The sequence below is a fragment of the Artibeus jamaicensis genome, unplaced genomic scaffold (assembly GCF_021234435.1).
Source record: "Artibeus jamaicensis isolate MK-2021 breed Jamaican fruit bat unplaced genomic scaffold, CSHL_Jam_final contig_415, whole genome shotgun sequence".
Classification (NCBI taxonomy): Eukaryota; Metazoa; Chordata; class Mammalia; order Chiroptera; family Phyllostomidae; genus Artibeus; species Artibeus jamaicensis.
In genome coordinates, this window is record NW_026521823.1 from 40,053,086 (window position 1) to 40,071,595 (window position 18,510).

An 18,510-nucleotide genomic window follows, 5' to 3' on the forward strand; every position below is an offset into this window, starting at 1 on the left:
TTGCCTTTCCTAATTAATCTCTTCTAAAAATACTGGTCTTGGTTTTGTCTTTTTCTATAATAAAAAGAATTTTTTTGAAGACTCCAGATTTAGAATTACGCAGAGTTCACTGGAAGACCCTTTAGAAGAGATACCTTTTGATTTGAACACAGTTGAAATGCTTTTGAGATGCTTTGTGTGTATATATACTTTGCGGTTGTATTTTAAACTATTTCGTGATGAGATTCCAACTCTCTGTTTGCAGATTCTGACGGAGCAAGTGTGCACTCAGGTTGTGCACAAGCCGCACCCGGAGCCGGACTCCACAGTGAAGATTCAGAACCCCAGTGAGCACGCACCTCCTCCTCCTCCTCGCGCGTGGCCGAGCAGCACGTGGCACTGTGTCCCCACCGGGCTCACATGGCTCAGGACACGGGCAGCTCGCTCACCATGCTCCTGAGCCTTCGGTTAAAAGTATATTTTGAGTGGGAAATATGATGCAGTTCTAAGTCTATACCTTTTTCTATTATTACTTTACAGTGATTCTTAAGGTGGTGGCAACTTTGTTAAAAAACTCCACGCCCAGTGCAGAACTGATGGAAGTACGCCGTCTGTTTTTATCTGACATGATAAAACTTTTCAGTAATAGCCGTGAAAACAGAAGGTGAGCAGTTTGAGTACCATGACAAAACTTTATTCCATAACCTTATTTTTCTTTTCTTATTTTCAGTGTTTCATAGAAAAAACTTCAAGTCTTTTCCCACATTGCTAAATATTTGTAATCATCAGAAGGCATTGTATGTTTCTGTGATATAATATACATTTATTGTACTTTTTATGTTTTTACTTGTACAAGTATTACATTTTAATCAAATATATGAATATATATCTACAAACCATTATTTAAAATGCATGGACCCTTTTGGTGCTATCTGCTTATCACCAGTAGTGCTTTTAAATGGTAAATGTGTTGAATTTGCCCATAGCCATCTTTGCTTCACTGCCTTTGTCTGATAACTGGTTGAGGTGATGTGTTTGAAGCCGGTTACCTGGCACGTGGGGTCCAGTCTGAAGCCCCAGTGGCTGCCTGAGTCAGCACCTTCACAAGCATTGGCCGAGTGTCCGGTGTGTGCAAAGCACGTTGCTCTGTGGGTGGTGGGCGGTCTTAGTGCCGTCTCCTGTGAACCACGACAACAGAGCAGTGGCCACTGTGTAGCATGTCAAGTTCATTGTGAGTACAGTATGTGATGCAGGAGTAGGAAAGTAATCGGGAAGTGTGACGGGGGGAATTAGAAAGCAGTTTTCAGTGATACTTGGATTTTTCTAGGTAGAAAGTGGAAGCGTCTTGGCAGGTATGGTGTGTAGATGGTGCAGAATGACTGCCCTCGCTTTACCTGGGTCACCATGTTTCCACTCTCTGTACATTTCAGCACTGTAAATTCTAAGGTAATTTCTGTGTGTTTAATGAATACTTTTCCCCACTAGATGCTTATTGCAGTGTTCAGTGTGGCAGGACTGGATGTTTTCTCTTGGCTACATCAACCCTAAAAATTCTGAAGAGCAGAAGATCACAGAAATGGTGTATAACATCTTCCGGATTCTGTTGTATCACGCCATCAAATACGAGTGGGGAGGCTGGCGCGTGTGGGTGGACACCCTCTCCATAGCGCATTCCAAGGTAGCCTGCTCAGCAGCTTCTGTCCCCTGCCCTGCCCTGCCCAGGTCCTCAGGCTGCAGACGCTCCTCTGGCGCCCTCTGGTGGGCACCTGCCAGCGCGCTGACTCCCCTTTCTAGGTTCTTCCACTGTTCTACCCTGGGATGGAAACCTCTGGGTCATCAGGGATTTTAGACTCCAAAGGTGACCCCATACAGGTTTCATAGCAGGTCCGAGAACTTGAGCCTGTGCTAGTTGCTCTTTTAAAAACTAAAACATTCCTACTGATTCTTACAAGAATATTTTATGAAGTAGACTCTGAAATACAATTTTTAGGACTTTTAAAAAGTACTCGGAAATTATTTTTATTTTCAAGTGAATCATAAATACCTTTAAAGTGTTTAAGGTTATTAGTATTCTTAATGGCATTATTTTTTCTTTGTTCTTAATTCTGCAAATCTATATATCTGTTCAGATATTGTCTAATCTTTAGTAGAAGGAAGACATGGTGTGCTAAACCCTGCTTTTGGCACTTAATTTCATTTTCCACAAATTGAAGGGGCTCTTGTATTAAGGTAGTCTCCAAAGGGAGGTCCATCACACACTAAAATTATGTCACCCTATGACTGAAATAAAAAATTAATATCATATGTGCCTCCCAGGGAAATTTGAAGTTTTTTAAGTTTAGAACTTTTATCCCTGTTAAAAATTTGAATTTTATAATATATAGACACCTTTTTATTACATTAAGAAATTTGAAAATAGTATTTTATAGGAAAAGACGTTGCATTATTTGTTATACACACACACTCACACCCTGATTATTTTAAAACAAGCCTATATAAGAAGTAACAAATTACACTATGTAAAGGTAAAATTGTGATGTTTTAACAGTCTATAAGTATACATATTTATAAACGTGTGTGGTTTTTAAAAGCAGCTGTTGAAATGGGCCCATGTGAGCAGTGGAGGGTGGGACCGAGCCAGTGGCAGGACTTGGGGGCTGTGCCTCGGCCGCGTCTCCGTTTCAGCTCAGGTACCATACGCAGGTGGGCGCTCCGCTGGCACGTTAGGTTAGGGTCACACTGGCTGGCCTAACCTAAAAGAATGGTTCACTCGTTTACAAGTTTAATATTGTTAGTTCACCTAGCCGTATGTCTTTGGGCTTGTCAAAAGTCAAACTATTTTTGATGAGTATTTCCAAGCACTTGGCAAAACCAAGCATTTGTCTTAATATTAATACAAACTGGGTTTGAAATCTTAATTTTTGGTTCTTTTTTCTTTAACAAAAATCTTGTTCCTTAGGTCACGTACGAAGCACACAAGGAGTACCTGGCCAAGATGTACGAAGAGTACCAGCGACAGGAGGAGGAGAACATGAAGAAGGGAAAGAAGGGGAGTGTGAGCACCATCTCCGGGCTGTCCTCACAGGCCACAGGCGCCAAAGGCGGGATGGAGATGCGTGAGATCGAGGACCTTTCCCAGAGCCAGAGCCCAGAGAGCGAGACGGACTACCCCGTCAGCACCGACACGCGAGACTTGCTCATGGCAGCCAAAGTGTCTGATGACATTCTCGGGCACTCGGACAGGCCAGGGGGTGGTGTGCACGTGGAAGTGCACGATCTTCTCGTCGACATAAAAGCAGAGAAGGTGGAAGCCACCGAGGTAAAGCTGGACGATATGGACTTGTCCCCGGAGACCCTGGTGGGCGGAGAGAACGGGGCCCTGGTGGAGGTGGAGTCCCTGCTGGACAACGTGTACAGCGCCGCTGTCGAGAAACTCCAGAGCAACGTGCACGGGGGCGTCGGGGTCATCAAGAAAAGCGAGGAGAAGGATAACGGCCCACTGATAACGCTGGCAGATGAGAAAGACGACCTTCCTAACAGTGCATCGTTTCTCTTTGATAAAATACCCAAACAGGAAGAGAAGCTCCTTCCTGAACTTTCTAGCAATCACATTATTCCAAATATTCAGGACACACAAGTGCATCTTGGTGTTAGTGATGACCTTGGGTTGCTCGCTCACATGACCAGTAGTGTAGACTTAACCTGTGCAACTATCATAGAGGAAAAGGAGTTCAAAATCCATACCACCTCAGATGGCATGAGCAGTATTTCTGAAAGAGACTCGGCCACGGCCTCGAAAGGGTTAGCGTATGCCGAGATGACAGCCACAGCTCTGGAAACGGAATCCTCCGGGGGCAGGACTGCGCCAAACATTGATGCGGGAAGCATAGTTTCAGATACTGAGAGGTCTGACGACGGCAAAGAGTTAGGAAGAGAGATCCGGAAAATTCAGACCACTACTACAACCCAAGTGAGTGAGTTCCAGAACTGTATCCAACAGGGTGTTCGTTTCATCAGAGCCAAGTAGTTTCATACCAGTCACACCAGGCTTATCTTGGATTGTGGTACTGGGTTGGCCAAAAAGTCTGTGTAGTTTTTTCCTTAAAATAAGACATTTTATCGATCTGGATAGTTTGAGTATGGTGGCTGTCTCCTCCCTCGTGGTAGAACATTGTCGTTCTCAGTTAAATGTCTCAGTGTGATCGCTGTCAACTTCAGCTGGTCCGCCCGACTGTGGAGCATCGTCCAGCCGGAAGTCTGCAGCACGGGCCTTCACAAACCACTTCCGACACATTCGCTCGCTCACAGCGCCTTCTCCTTTCCCTGCTGAGATCGTTTTCTGTGCTTTAGTTATGTTTTTACCTTTCTTGAAATAATACACATAATTGGCCCAAAATGTTATGTATTCTCCTACATCTTTAATATTAAAATGGCTACACAAAATTCAAGAATTTCGATAATTTTTTAACGGATGCTGATACGACAGCTGTCGCAATACAGTCTAACAGAACTGTTTCGAATGACGTGAAAGACAACTAAGCATGACTAGAGCCATTTTACGGGAAAAAAACAGATGAACTTTTTGGCCAACCCAGTGGAAGAATATTTTGTGGAATTTAGTTGTTTGGTCCTACAAAAAAAGAGATCTAAAATACCTGAATTACATGCCTAGCTCTACCATATTCTGCCTGTGTGATTGTGCTCCACCTTTGAACTTTCTTAAACAGAACAACAGATTGTACTAGATTAAAGTGTGGTCCTGAAGGCTCTGCCTGTTTCTGTCATTTTATGGCTCTGTGACTCCATTTACACATTTTGCACTTGAGATCTTCCCTCTGAATCCGTGGATAATTGTAACCTTTTAAGCTTCAGGCCCAACCGTGTGGTGTGGCTGTAAACAAGAGGACTTTGGAGCCCTGGATGAGCTGGTGGTGACTGATGGGGCAGGATGGGGAACGGTACTCATCAGGGCCAGCCTGCCTGGAGCTGGCTTCTGTGCTCTCAGCCCACAGCCTGGGGAGGGTGCGGCAGCCGGCATGTGGCGACCTTAGCAGTGAGGTTTCCCTCTGGGATCGTGGGCTGGAGTGTAGGACCCGGAGGGGAGGCTCCGAGGCCCAGGAGTGCGGGCCTGTGAGGGCCTCGGCTGTAGCCTCACCTGACTGAAGCTCAGAGTGGGTGATGTTTTCTGATATGGATCTGAGTTGTTGAGCATTGAGTTTTAAGACTACTTCCTTATTTTCTAGGCCAAATAATTTCGCTCTTACAGTTTAAGAGTGGAAGAAAACTTCTACCCCTACTGATTGTTTTGTTCTCTGGGCTTTCTGCTCACTTTTTAGTGTCATCAAAAAGATTTAACATGTCCTAGTGTAGAGAGTGAGCCGTACGTGTTACCGATGTCTTTGTGCCCTAATGAGACTCCTTCATGGTGCGGTCTGTGTGTGGAAGGGTGTCCTGCGTGGCGGTCGGGGGCGAGAGTGCCGGACGAGCTGTGGGCAGGAAACAGGAACGTGCGGGGCGCAGCACGACCCCTGGGCTTGTCTGGGTTTCACGCGGATGCACGCACGCTGTTCTGGCCGCCCGGGAGTCCAGGGCATTCGTTTTTCTAGAGAGAAGTATTGTGAGGGAAACGGACTTTGGAGTCAACCTGACTCTGCTCCAGTGCTATTTATTTTTATTGTGTTTTTAATCACAAGCTGTTGGTGGTGCGTGTCCCTCTGCGTCACTGAGTATACGCTCGCTTTCCTAAGGAGGAAGTGTGGTCCCGTGTAAAGGCTCTAGGAGCAGGGGTGGGGGGGTCTGGTTTTCAGTGCGAAAGGTTTTCTTGCGTAGTCTCTGAAGCTGCCAAGTAGCAGCAGTCACAGCAGCCCTCGCAGCTCAGGCTTCTGTTCGGGGGTCACCGGGTGAAGAGCACCTGGGGGCGGGCCGGCCTGCTTCAGTCACATGTGACAGCGTCCCTCCCTCCCTTTCTGATGAAACCAGGAGTTTCTTGAAAACCAGGAGAAACCAGGAGTTTCTTGTGCAGTCTACAGATGCTCACCATGTATTTCTCCAGGCTGTCCAGGGTCGGTCGGTTGCACCAGAGAGAGACCTCCGAGTGGACTTGGGGTTCCGGGGAATGCCGATGACTGAGGAGCAGCGGCGGCAGTTCAGCCCTGGCCCACGCACGACGATGTTCCGCATCCCCGAGTTCAAGTGGTCCCCCATGCACCAGCGGCTCCTCACCGACCTGCTGTTCGCGCTGGAGACGGACGTGCACGTGTGGAGGAGGTAGGCAGGCTGCTTCCCTGTGGGGGGGCTGCTGGCTTCGGAGAAAGCGGGCGTCTGAGTGACCGGCACCAGCCGATGCAGAAGGGAATTACATCATTGAATAAATCTCACAAGTTTAGTAAAAATAAGCTGAAATTTTTACAGAATCATACATATTTTGATAAAGGCTGTAAGGCCTGGACCTCATATCAAAAGGTATCCAAGAATTTAGGCTTGAGACAAGTAAAAAGCAGAATTTTGAAATCTTTCATTGCCTATTCTGTGTGAAATAAATTTAACAAAAAAAAAAAAGACTTTTGGTTCAAAGACATTTTCACATTTTTTATCTTTTTGAATTTAATACCACGTACTAAATACATTCTTGTTAATCTTGTAACATACATACACTGTTAAAATTTAAAATTATGATGTCTATTTTTAGAGATTATATCACTGAGGTTAGTGGGCATCTATCTATGCAGATAGACTCATCTAAAGAAAACCAAGTCTGCATAAGTCAAATCCTTACCTTGCTCACGTTTCACTTCGTTTTCCAGTGGCAGATGCACAGTTGGTTGTGAGAGCACATCGTCTGTATGGCGAGCCCCGACTTAGGAGGTCGGCAGCTCTGGGACAGCCCTGCCGTGCCCACGAGAACCGGTGGCTCGCCGTCTCCGCACTCACGTGGCTTCTTGCTTCTCAGGGTCCGGGTGGCTTTGGCAGGTCCCAGCCTGGATCCTTGCAGGACTCTTGCCAAACTGGAGGACAGGGGCTCTTCCCCTCCTCTTCCTTCTGTTTCTCTCCCCCCTTCGTCCTTCGTTCTTCACTCTCCTTTTTTTTTCTTTTCTGTTTTGTTCTAATACAAGCTCCTCAGTAAACTCCCCCCTTACATTTTGCGTGCCAGCAGGAGCCTGTGCTCCTTTGTAAGTCAGTCACCAGCAGAAGGGGCTGAGGTTCCAGTGACCGGTCTACACGGAGCTACTCTGGCCAGTAACCTAGCAGCCGGGCAAGGCCGCCTTCCCTGTGCCTGCTCTAGTTCAGTATCAGGACGGAACTGGGTTGTGCTGGTCGGGAAGTGGTCCAGGCCTGCCCGGGGTGTTCTCACCTCTGGTGCTGCTCCGTCACTGTGTCCTCCATCTGCTCGCGGGCAGAGACCCAGGTCTTTCCACTCCCAGTGTCAGAAGGCTGCGTTGCCTGGGATGGCACACGAGGAGCCTGGAACGCCACGAGACATGTCCTTGTTAACCTGCCTGTCTGCGTGTAGGGACGTGTAGTGCGGTCTCCTGAGTTGCGATGTTGGCAGCTGCCCCAAGAGGCGTCCTCAGTCTCCTTCCCTTTAACTACCGCGTGTCTTTGTTTTCCTTTTGAGGACTCTCATCAAGTTTCCAAATATACATTTTTATGTAATGTGCTTTTTTTAAGATGGCACTTCATATTAGAAATATAAGCTATCATACAGGATATCTTAAAATTACAAAAAGTTGAGAATCATCGACCCAAATTTGATCATGAAATAGTCCCCCCCCCCACTAGAAAACAGTTCCTATTCTCGGCTGACACCAAACTAAAGCAGTGCATGTCTCTGAACGTCTCCGTGGCATGTTTTGTGTTGGGACGCTGCACTGCAAACCTTTGAGGTCTTTCCTCTTTTCTATCCAGTAAGTCCTTGAATTCTTCCTGATTTGTTTGCATTCACTTGTCACGTCACTTTGGTGACGAGCAACGGACAAGTTCAGTGGCTGGTCAGAGGCACGGGTGCTGCAGAGAAAGGGCGAGGTGTTCTGTTAACCAGCCGGTTCTGCTTTTAGCACAGAATAAGTAGTTCTGCATAATAGACATTTCAGTCAAAGTCATGGACTTAGTCACGTGTCCTTGAATCAAGCTAACCTTATTTCTTAAAGAGAAGCAAAATCCTGGGTTAACACGCATAGACACACGATGACCATGTAGAGATGAATGTGCACTTTCAGTAACATAATATCTCAATTATAAATTATACTGTTTTCCAACAAGTCCTTAAATTTGCCAAGCTCTTCATTATTTGTCACTTAAAAATACTACAAATGTACAAATTTCTTATTTTTAAGCCGAGGAAGTGTTCATTTGTATTTTTTCCTGCTGTTTCAGCCATTCCACAAAGTCTGTAATGGATTTTGTCAACAGCAACGAGAACATCATTTTTGTCCACAACACCATTCACCTCATTTCCCAAATGGTGGACAACATCATCATCGCCTGTGGAGGAATCCTGCCTCTGCTCTCGGCAGCCACGTCGCCCACTGTAAGTACTCGGGTGCCACCTAGTGGGGATGTTGTGTGGTTGCGGGGCAGAGCCGGTCGAGGGGACCCCTTCAGCGGCAGGTCTACAAGGCCTGGGCCCAGGGGTGGGGTCCCAGAACTTGGACTCTCTTGGGGGTGTCGACGGCGCTGTTCATCCAAGGGGCTTTAGTCATGTGAAGCTACATTTATAAACACGTACTTGTGTTAATTTGTCAGCGCTAGCTTCCACTGTTTATTTACAGAAATATTTCTCTGATGATTCCGATGCATACTTCTTTTTTTAATAAATATTTTTTCTTTTATTTATTTATCTCTCTAGAGGGGAAGGGAAGGAGAGAGGGAGAAAAATAGCAATGTGTGGTTGCCTCTTGTTCCTTCCCTGCTGGGAACTGGCTTGCAACCCAGGCATGTGCCCTGACTGGGAATCGAACTGCAGTGTAGTTGTTTGGTTCGCAGGCCCGCGCTCAATCTGCTGAGCTACACCAGCCAGGGCCAATGTGTACTTTTTAGAAAAGGTCATAGCTGTAAATGACTTGCTCTATTTTCTATATATTGTTTTCTCCCTTCAAATGCACTATGAGAAACTGTTAAAGTCCCCATTTTGTGAATCTTGAAGCTCTGAATATGAGTATATGATTATTATATAGTAATTAGAGTCATAAATATTAATTTAGGAAAAAATCATCATTATCTATGCAGTTTCATACGATTTACTTGAAATAGTGTTTCTAAACTTGCTATTTTAAATGTCATCTAGGAGTTTAAGCAGTCCTAGTCTCTGAAATTTGATCTTGAAGCCAGCAAGTTTGCTTCCAAAAGAGAACCAAATCAATTCCAGGAGCATTTCTTATTTAAAACTTAGGCACTTTTATAGAAAAAGCACAAAATATCTCCTTTTATGCTATCCTAAAAATTTCACAATTAATAAAAACTTCAAAATTTTACATCACTCATATGGCATTTAATAGCATTTTATCTGGTTACTGGTTCAATATTTATTTTAAAAAATATACATCTTCATTTTTATGTAAAACATTGAAATGTATTAATAGAATAAAGTTGAAAGGCATTTAATGTTAATTACATGTCACTTAAAGTACAGTAGGTTCATGCTAACTTCATGTGTAGTTATCACTTTAAAAATGCCTCTGATTCATATCAAAACGTGGGACTCCACCACCGGCTGCCAGGCTGGGAGAGGGGAGAGCGCTGTGCCGTTGCTCTCACTGGCTCGCTGGCTGGCATGTTGGAAGCTCGTCTGTGAGCCCCCAGATACAGAGAGGAACCTGACTTGTTAATATGTGTTTTGCTTGGTGAGGCAGTTTCCAAATTGATCTCTGGCTTCATTTCACCATTAACAAGCTTTTTCTACGTGACTCTCTTTCTCACTTCGCTTTTGTCACTGCAACCACTCCTAAGACAACTTTGAAACTTAAACATTAGCAGCAGAAGATTGCATTTCCCAAACCCCTTCCTTCCCCTTGCAGGCACTTGGACTTCGATTTCATCTGTGGACCGATTCAGGAGGTTTGTTGTGGAGACGAGCAGGGGCGTGCAGCAGGGCTGATGCTTAGGGCTGGACGCAGTCACCGCTCACCGAGGAGCGGAGGCAGGAAAGGAAGGGTCGATGGTCGTGTGTGATTTTAAAGCTGCAGTCTCATACGGAGGCGGGGGGGGGCTCCGTTTGTTGTGTCTTTCTGTGCATTAGAAGCTGAGTAAATGAGTGTTTTCCTCCTGGCACTTTTTCACCATGTACATTTTGTTTTATGTCTCACACTAGTGAATGATCATTTGTTGTCAAGAAATTTTTAAAGTTTGTGTTAAATTTCCCATTAACTGTATTGTTTTAAAATTTCTGTAGAAAAAAATTGACTTTATATAAAGGTAGTAGTAGGTAATAAGTTTGCGTAGATTTCAGATACTCATATTACTAAATAGTCTTCCAAATTTTAAAGCTAAAAGATTTCTATAGCGATAGAGAACATATTAAATTAATAAAATATGTTATCAATAAACATTATGATCTATATATTAATACCCAAATTTGCTTATTTTTATTTTGTAAGGAAAGTACAATAAAGATACTGACATTTTGAGGTTTGATTTCCAAATTTACTACCGGTGCCGTTTGAGCAGTGTATTTTGGAACTCGAAGTTACTTATTGCCTAGACTATTTTGAAAAGACTTGAGAATTCGTTCAGCTGTAGAAACTTTTCTTCTTCGTCTCTGTCTCCGTGTGTTTGTTACTTTGGCCCACTGCGGGCTTGGACCTGGGCCTGGGCCTGGACCAGGGCATCCCGCTTGGCTCATTCGCTGTCCTTTGAATACACTGCCCTGAGAGCAGCGGCCCTGACTGTCCTCCCTCTTGACCCTGGTGGCCCCAGGACTGGGCCACGTGCTGAGTTTGTTCCTGTCACTGGATTGTGTAACACTCTTGCTAAAATGGTAATGTGGTCACATGAACACGTTAGGAAGAGGGAGACAGAATAAAGGAAATTAGAATGGAAGAGATGGAGCTTTTCGACTTAGATTTAAAATGTAAAAAGCCAAGAGAGAATTCGAAGCACTAAGTGAAAAAAGCATTGACGGCATCGGAAGACCAGAGGGAAGCAGCGTCATGGAGACGCAGGTGACTTGTGAACTGAGACGTAGAAAGAGGATGAGAAATGGTGGAAGCGATTCTCTGAGTGGTCTGTTCATTTTCCGGTTTGTGAGTCAGAGTCCTCGCGCATTGTATGCAGATAGGCATTCAATGGAAAACCTCGCGAAGCAGTGTGTGGTGGTGGTCTGAGGCTTTTTCTGGGTGGGTCGGGTAGCAGATGTTTTCACTGTGCTGGGCTGGCTTGTCTCCGCCCGGATCGCTCAGCTCTGCTGCTGTTGTGCAGAGGCAGCCTTAAAGGAATAGGCGTAGGTGTGTCTCAGTAGAACTTCATTTGTAAAAACAGCCCGCGGGGCAGGTTTGACTTGTGGGTCATAGTTTGCTATAGTCTTCAAGTAAATACAAACGTCATAGTATAATGTCTTAGTGTCAGAACTTTATTACTTTTTACTGGCCATTATAAATTCCATAGTTAGAACTTAAGATAAATTCATGCTCTTTTATAAAATAAGAACTTGATTGTGACTTAGTGAACATTTATTAAAATTTATTTTATTGAGAGACTTTACTGAATATTGCAGTCACTGTGTTCTAGGAGATGTGTAATTTTTCACACTTGTCATGCTGTTTTCTTTAGCATTGACGTGTTTAATGTTGAAACTGCATTTAATTTATAGAGAGTAAGCAGAATGCTAACTATTCTGTGTAGTTACCCACTTAGGAAACATGTATCAAAGCTCAACACAGGAACACGTCTATCCCATCTCTCAGCATAAGTGTGCATCTCAGATCATTTACTTCTCATCTTTGGAAACAAACTTGCTTCCCCTTACCAGTGAAATTCAGACATGCCTTTGTGAAGTTACGATTTACTGTAGGGTATATGGGCTTTAGCATAAGACAGATCTTACATTTTCACCTGAGTTCTGCCAGTTTCTGGACACGTGACCTCAGCCTCAACTTCCTCACGTGTTACGAGGAGGTAACCATGCAGATCCCGCAGGGCGTCTGGGTGAACACAGTTTGCTGTACAGGTATGGAAGTCCTCAGACGGACGAGGCCTTCACGACTCTTCTTTCCCTTAGTCCCTTTGTTATCGATGCATTCAGAATGGCATGATGATGAGGTAACCTTCCCATTATACAATAAGCCTGTCTGCACAGAATTCTGAAGTTTGAAATAAGTTATTTGAGTTAAATGTAGTGATCATCGGCTTTGACAGCAGACTGAAATGGTGTGATCTTTCTGCCAGCTCTTTCGGGGTTGCCAGATCTTTCTGCCAGCCTGTTTCCCGCCCGGGGCGGTCTGGGAACACAGTGACCCACCTGAGGGTGAGGTCTCTGCACTGCTGCTGTGGCCCGTCGCTGCTGTGGCCCGTCGCAAACCCCGCGCTGATCGGTCAGACCCACCTTACCTGGAAGGAAGTGTCTTAATGGAGACCCGGGGGATGGGGGAGAGAATAGTTAGACGACGTCTGCAGCACAGTGAGCACCTCGAGCTTGACATTCCCGGAAGAATAGGACTTGATTGGAGTTTCAGTTTTGCCTATGCCATTTAAAATCACATGAGGCATAGAAAATGAATTACAGAAATAATGTTGAGTTTCTAAGTAAGACCAGTGGTTTTAACTCGGGGAAAATTTAGACCTCTTAGAATGTATTTGACTAGTCTTTGTTTTGAGGAAGGAACATTATTTTTGTTGTTGTGGACTTTCTGGAGTTAGTCTTCCATTGAGTAGCTAGTCAAGTCCTCTCTCCATTGCGCTGGTGCAGGTGAGAGCAAACACGTAAACTGAAGCCAGGGGCGTGGTCAGCTGTAAGTTGCGGGGTCACTTCCTGACCTCAGGTTGGCTGTCTTGGTCGGCTATCTAGAACACTGGAATGTTCAGAGTTTAATTCATTGTTATCCGTAGTTTTATTTTCTCTGTTATAGGAAAATAATAGAGACTGATATTTCTGGCTCTCCTGATAGTTTTGGAGTCATAAGAAAGAACTTTTTCTATTAAAAAGTTATGACGAAGTATTCATTTTAAATTGTGTTTTCTTACTACATACTTAGTTAATAGACTTGAAAATATGATGAATTTCTTTGTTTTACCTCATAACACTGATTATACTTTCAAGTTCCCAGGAAGCTGTTGTGTGTTTTTCTTTACAGTTCATCATGCACGCAGTGTGCTTGGAAGCTCATGCTCATACGCACTTGGTTTCAAAAACCAGAGATTACAGCAGTTGATGATTTTATTGTGAGCCTTATTTTATCCAAATTTTTGAATACGTTGAATGTAATTCCTGTAAGATTCTGAAACTGAGTAAAATGTCCACGTGATTAGGCAAGTTTCTATGCAGACCTCAGTCAGTAGGTAATTTTCCAGCAATGGAATGTGGTCTTTAGTGTAAATCATGCAAACGGTTTATTCGTTAAGTGACTCCTGGGAGTTTTCTTCTACAGGATGGGCTCCAAAGTGAAACAGGATTCCTTACAGAAGATTCTAGAAGTTTGGTATAGTTTATTTTCTAAGTCATTTCTGCCTAAACCAGTACAGGGATTTCTCTGAAACATCGTATTAGTTTAGAGAAACTAATTCGATGTGTCCTTAGTCATCTGCTAGGAAAAGACACTTATTTGACAAAACAGAACACGTGTAACTTCTAACACATGAACTGTATCAATGTGAGTGTTCTTTGGGCAGAGTTATTCTAATGAAGACAGTAAATGGAAGTTAAATATTTGACATGTAATCTTAACCATTGTAATATAGAAAATTAATACCTCTTCTGAGAATTTTTGCTTTCAATAAGATAATCAAAAAATTTTAAGTATATTATTTTGTGTTTCAATTTTACATTGCATTTTTATTTAATTTTAATAATTTTCTTCTACTTTTTTGGTCTGTTGTCTGTTTTGTCTAATGCATGTCCAGGGTTCTAAGGTTAGTATAACTTCATTAATTTTCAGGGGCTTATTTTTAAATCTTATTTTTACTTATTAAATTTTTGACTTGGTTATATTTTGTGTTTCCATACCATCTTTAACATTAGGCATGTCTTAGTTATATTTCAGAAGGTTCATTTAAATGATCATTGCTTTTAGTTCATTGATAAACTACTATGTTATTATCCGCAATAATCTTTAAAGTATCGTAACAATGAAAACAGCAATATTTCAGTCATATGTACAATCAGATGTTAACTGGTTCCAATGAAAGAAAATTGGATGAAATATGTTATTTTAAGATTGGGAATAATGTGTGAATTCTCTTTATTTGTAAGCCTGTTATGTTTATATAACATTCCATCAGAATTATATATTGCTTTTATATATAATGTAGTAAGATCTCTTTTAGGTTATAGTTTTTGTTAAGAATGCTTTTTATTTTAAAATATTTTTTGTTCAGTCAGTGATAACATTTTGACAAATTACATGGACAGCTAATAATTCTGTTTGTAATTTCTGTATATAATTCACTCATTTAAATATTAAAGCGTATTTTGAAGGTTAAATCTTGTAGATCCCAAGATGCAAAGACTATTAACAAAGTGAGTTAGAGTTCTAATAATTTCAGGAATTCAGAATGACAAAGAATTTATTTGAGAACGTATTTGTGGATATCCTAATACTCTAAATTTTTCAAAAATCACTCAATATTTAGTAGATTTAAGCAATGACCAGATCTTCCATTCTATTATAAAAACTTACATTGATAACTGTGATTTAAAAGCAGTTTTATATAAAATGAGTTGCTTTATTTTTCATTATAGTCTATTGCATTGTGGTCACAGATTTTAATTCACGCAGTGAATTGTATGTCAATGAAGTGCTAGGAAATGAGTCTGCATTTTGAAAATATTAGTAATGAATTCTTTAGGCTATAAAATACTGCTTTGGCGTAATGTAAACCAACATTGAAAACAAAGTTTTGAATATTTTCAAGCTCGTTTTAGAAAGAATTTGCCACTGATTTGATGTTAAACGGGAGGAAGACAGGGTGTTCATTGTCCATGCAGATTGAAGCCACTGCTCCTTTCTAACTTCTGTCCTGTGCCTTTAAAGAACAGCCTTGCTTTCTGCTGACTTCGTCATGTCCGCGTGAGAGGCACGTGTTAGAGTGGAAAATGGGCACACGTAATGTCAGAACGACTCATGAAATTGCAGCCGAGACCTAATTCATCATTTGAAGAACTATAATGCCAATCAATATGGCTAGCAGGCCTTTTTTTAGAAGTTGAAACAGCAAGCAGTATTTTTTATTTTTAAGCATTCTTTACATTATGCTGCTCTTTGACACATTGAAAAGATGAGACCTAGTCATAGTGAACCAAAATAATGAAAATATTATGTAATCAACAGTGAAAATAAAATAAGAAATGTGGCTATTGCTTATAACATCCAGTTTTGCATCTTAAGAAAGAGGACACTTTGTAACTTTCCCCTTGAAAGCAGGAAATTGTGTTACCACAATGTTTTAGTGAAAGTGTGGCTACACCAAGCTGGATTTCTGCTGATTGTAACTTTTGCTGGTGCTTATAGCTATAGGAGAAAAATGCTCTTTCTCATTATCTTTATCTTAGGTTTTTACTGTACTTTTGAGCTCTCTAGCAGTTTTCATTTATTCTGAAAAGGGTAGGGAACTGCACGCACTCTCATTCGACATTCATCCCGTTTCGGTGCCACTGACAGGTGTTGCGTAGTTATCTCCCCTGTGACTCATCACACATCTGGAAGAGAAAAACTGACGCATGTTTCTTTATAAACAAGGGCTAGGATTTTAGGCAAGAAGTATAAATTTTATATTTCTTAACTCATAAAACATATAAAACTAGAGTGTTTATATATATATGCTATTGTTTCTAAGTATTTTTGCAAAATGATCATCAGTTTGGAATATAGTTTTTACAAGTAATGGCATTGAAATCTGACATTGATTTTTAAAATAGATGTTTTCTTTATTCAAAGATAATTCACAGGTAGACTAACTCAGTTTGGCACCCAGCTCTTACGATATATAAAATTGGTTGATACCTTATAATTTATGCGTTTACGAAGTACACTGATTGCACTGAACTGTCCTTCCCCTGTGTTACATGCCTGCATGTATTGCATTTCCCAATTGTGAGCGAGCCTTCAACCTTCTCTTTAAAGACCGAGTTGGAGAACATTGAAGTGACACAAGGCATGTCGGCGGAGACGGCGGTGACCTTCCTCAGCCGGCTGATGGCCATGGTGGACGTGCTGGTCTTCGCCAGCTCTCTGAATTTCAGCGAGATTGAGGCCGAGAAGAACATGTCTTCTGGAGGCCTGATGCGGCAGTGCCTGCGGCTCGGTGAGTCTGCGCCTGCAGGAGCTTCTGCAGCAGCTTCGCTTTCTGCCCCTCGGAGTCTCGGTGAGGACCACATGGTGGAGAGGCGAATCCAGTGACGCACGGGAAAGCACACTGTCTCCGAGTGAGCTGTCTGTAGAGTGGGTCACCTCAAATGGACTGTAGTTGGGAGTAGAAGTAAATGTATTTTAAATGGTTTAAAAACCAGTAGAACTGGAACACTTCTTATTGAAGTGACTGTAGTGTAAATCATTTGCTAACTCATTTTGGGTGAGCCAGTGCAGAGGGCAGTTTCCTGGGCCCACGCACACATCCCAGCCCTGAGCACTAGTTCTGTGCTCAGAGCACCTCTCGGGCAGCTCTGAGTAGCCCATGTCCTTGGAGCAGCAGCACCGCGCCTGCACTGGCTGCCTTCCATCTGCCTGGTGGAGGAGCCAGGACTCAGACTCTGGGGCCCGCTTTCGCTGTTTGCTGCTGCGCCTCTCTCAGCTGCTGAACTTGAGGAGTGGTCTCTGCCTGCCGGAGGCGCAGGCCGCCCGCCGTGGGGAAGGGAGGCTGCTGGGTAGTCGGTGTGCAGGGAGGAGTGTCGCTCCTCCAGAGAAGTGGTCAGATACACCATGTTCTTACACATCTCCTTGACTCGCAAAATCCAGAGTTTTGAATGGTGCGGGGACAGACCGTGGAGTAAATTGGGAGCTTCAAAGGCCCGGGCAATATTCTGTTTCTTTAGCTCATTAAAACAAAGGGGGCATTTGTTTTTAATTTTTAACTTCACCTATGTTTTATATATACTTGTCACTACTCTATTGCATCATGATAAAATATCTGTTGATCAGTTGATTTTTAAGATGATAGTGGGACGGAGGAAGGGGAGAGAAAGACAGAACCTAGCAGCTCTTTCAACTTGTCAGAGCCCACAGTTCACGTGAATGACGAGCTTGTGCTTTCGGGCAGTTTGCTGTGTTGCTGTGAGGACCTGTCTAGAGTGTCGGCAGAGACAGCGGGACCGCGGGGGCAAGTCCGCCCACGGGGGCAGCAAGCCTGCCGACGCTGCCCAGGGGGGCGTCGCTGCAGCCGCAGCCAAGGTGAGTCAGTGCTGTCCCTGTGGAGGAGGGTTTACTGGAAGTTGGGTCGCGTTCGGTGTGTGGGTACAAAGCTCCTGACGCTGCCTGATCAGAGAGCGGGGGCTCCAGGGTAAGACGGCCCCAGGCACCAGGACTGGCTTCTCCCCTTCAGAGTCGCGTTGCCAGGGTTACTCAGCCTCTCCAAGACTTGAGGTTTTGGTTTTTAAATGGAGATACTAATAACTTGTACTTCATAGGGTTCTTAACACACATAGATAAGGAGAGATGGTACAGGCATTTTTGATTTAAAAAATCTTCATGAGGCTCACATTATGGATACAGAAACAGTGGTATACAGTGGTGTAATCTTAATTATAAAATGGTATTATTTTTTATGCTGTGAAGTTTGTTCTTCTCATTTATGCTGTCAGTGTGTCATTTTCTCTAGTTACCCTGGGAGAAGTGCTGCTAGCCTCTTCAAATAATCGCACTGAGGTTTGTAGGGTGTTTGGAATTGCAGTGGAAACCAGGTGACTGTCAGCCTTCAAACACTGGCTGTTTCTGTCGTCCTGTGCCACCCCACAGCCCGGCACCTCCCTCAAGGCGGGGGGGACCATCGCTGTGGTCGGCAGAGAGTTGGGGGCCAGCTTGTTCTTGGTCAGAGCAGCAGCAGGTCATGCTCTAGCAGGAACCGTGTTCTGCACAGTTCTATATGTTCACACGCAGTAGTCTGATTGGGTTCATGCAACTCTGAACACACTGTGTCCACACAGTTCCTAACATGTTCTGTAAGTGAAGAAGGACTAGATTCAGTTTCAGGAAACTTGACTCTGTTACTAGTTTCCTATGTGACACAGTACATAAAATTGGCCGAAGTTTTGTCTCTTCGACTATATAAAGATTTTTGATGGTAATGATCTTTAATGTCTTTCGGCTTTAATATTAAGGCTACGTTTGAATTTTTTTAAGTTTACCTTTTCTAACTTTTTGTAGCTCATGAGATACTGCCACACAAAATCTC

At 43.2% G+C, this 18,510-nt stretch overlaps 1 protein-coding gene across 1 annotated transcript in view; it reads left to right on the forward strand.

Annotated features, from left to right (window-relative positions):
- NBEA (neurobeachin) overlaps positions 1–18,510 on the forward strand; it is a 439,670-nt gene that overhangs the window by 93,011 nt on the left and 328,149 nt on the right. Inside the window, exons 19-26 of the mRNA XM_053665561.1 lie at positions 245–326; positions 520–643; positions 1,465–1,657; positions 2,939–3,949; positions 6,032–6,246; positions 8,353–8,506; positions 16,248–16,428; positions 17,380–17,510. Coding sequence (XP_053521536.1) covers positions 245–326; positions 520–643; positions 1,465–1,657; positions 2,939–3,949; positions 6,032–6,246; positions 8,353–8,506; positions 16,248–16,428; positions 17,380–17,510 — 2,091 coding nt within the window. The remainder of the gene's footprint in view (positions 1–244; positions 327–519; positions 644–1,464; positions 1,658–2,938; positions 3,950–6,031; positions 6,247–8,352; positions 8,507–16,247; positions 16,429–17,379; positions 17,511–18,510) is intronic.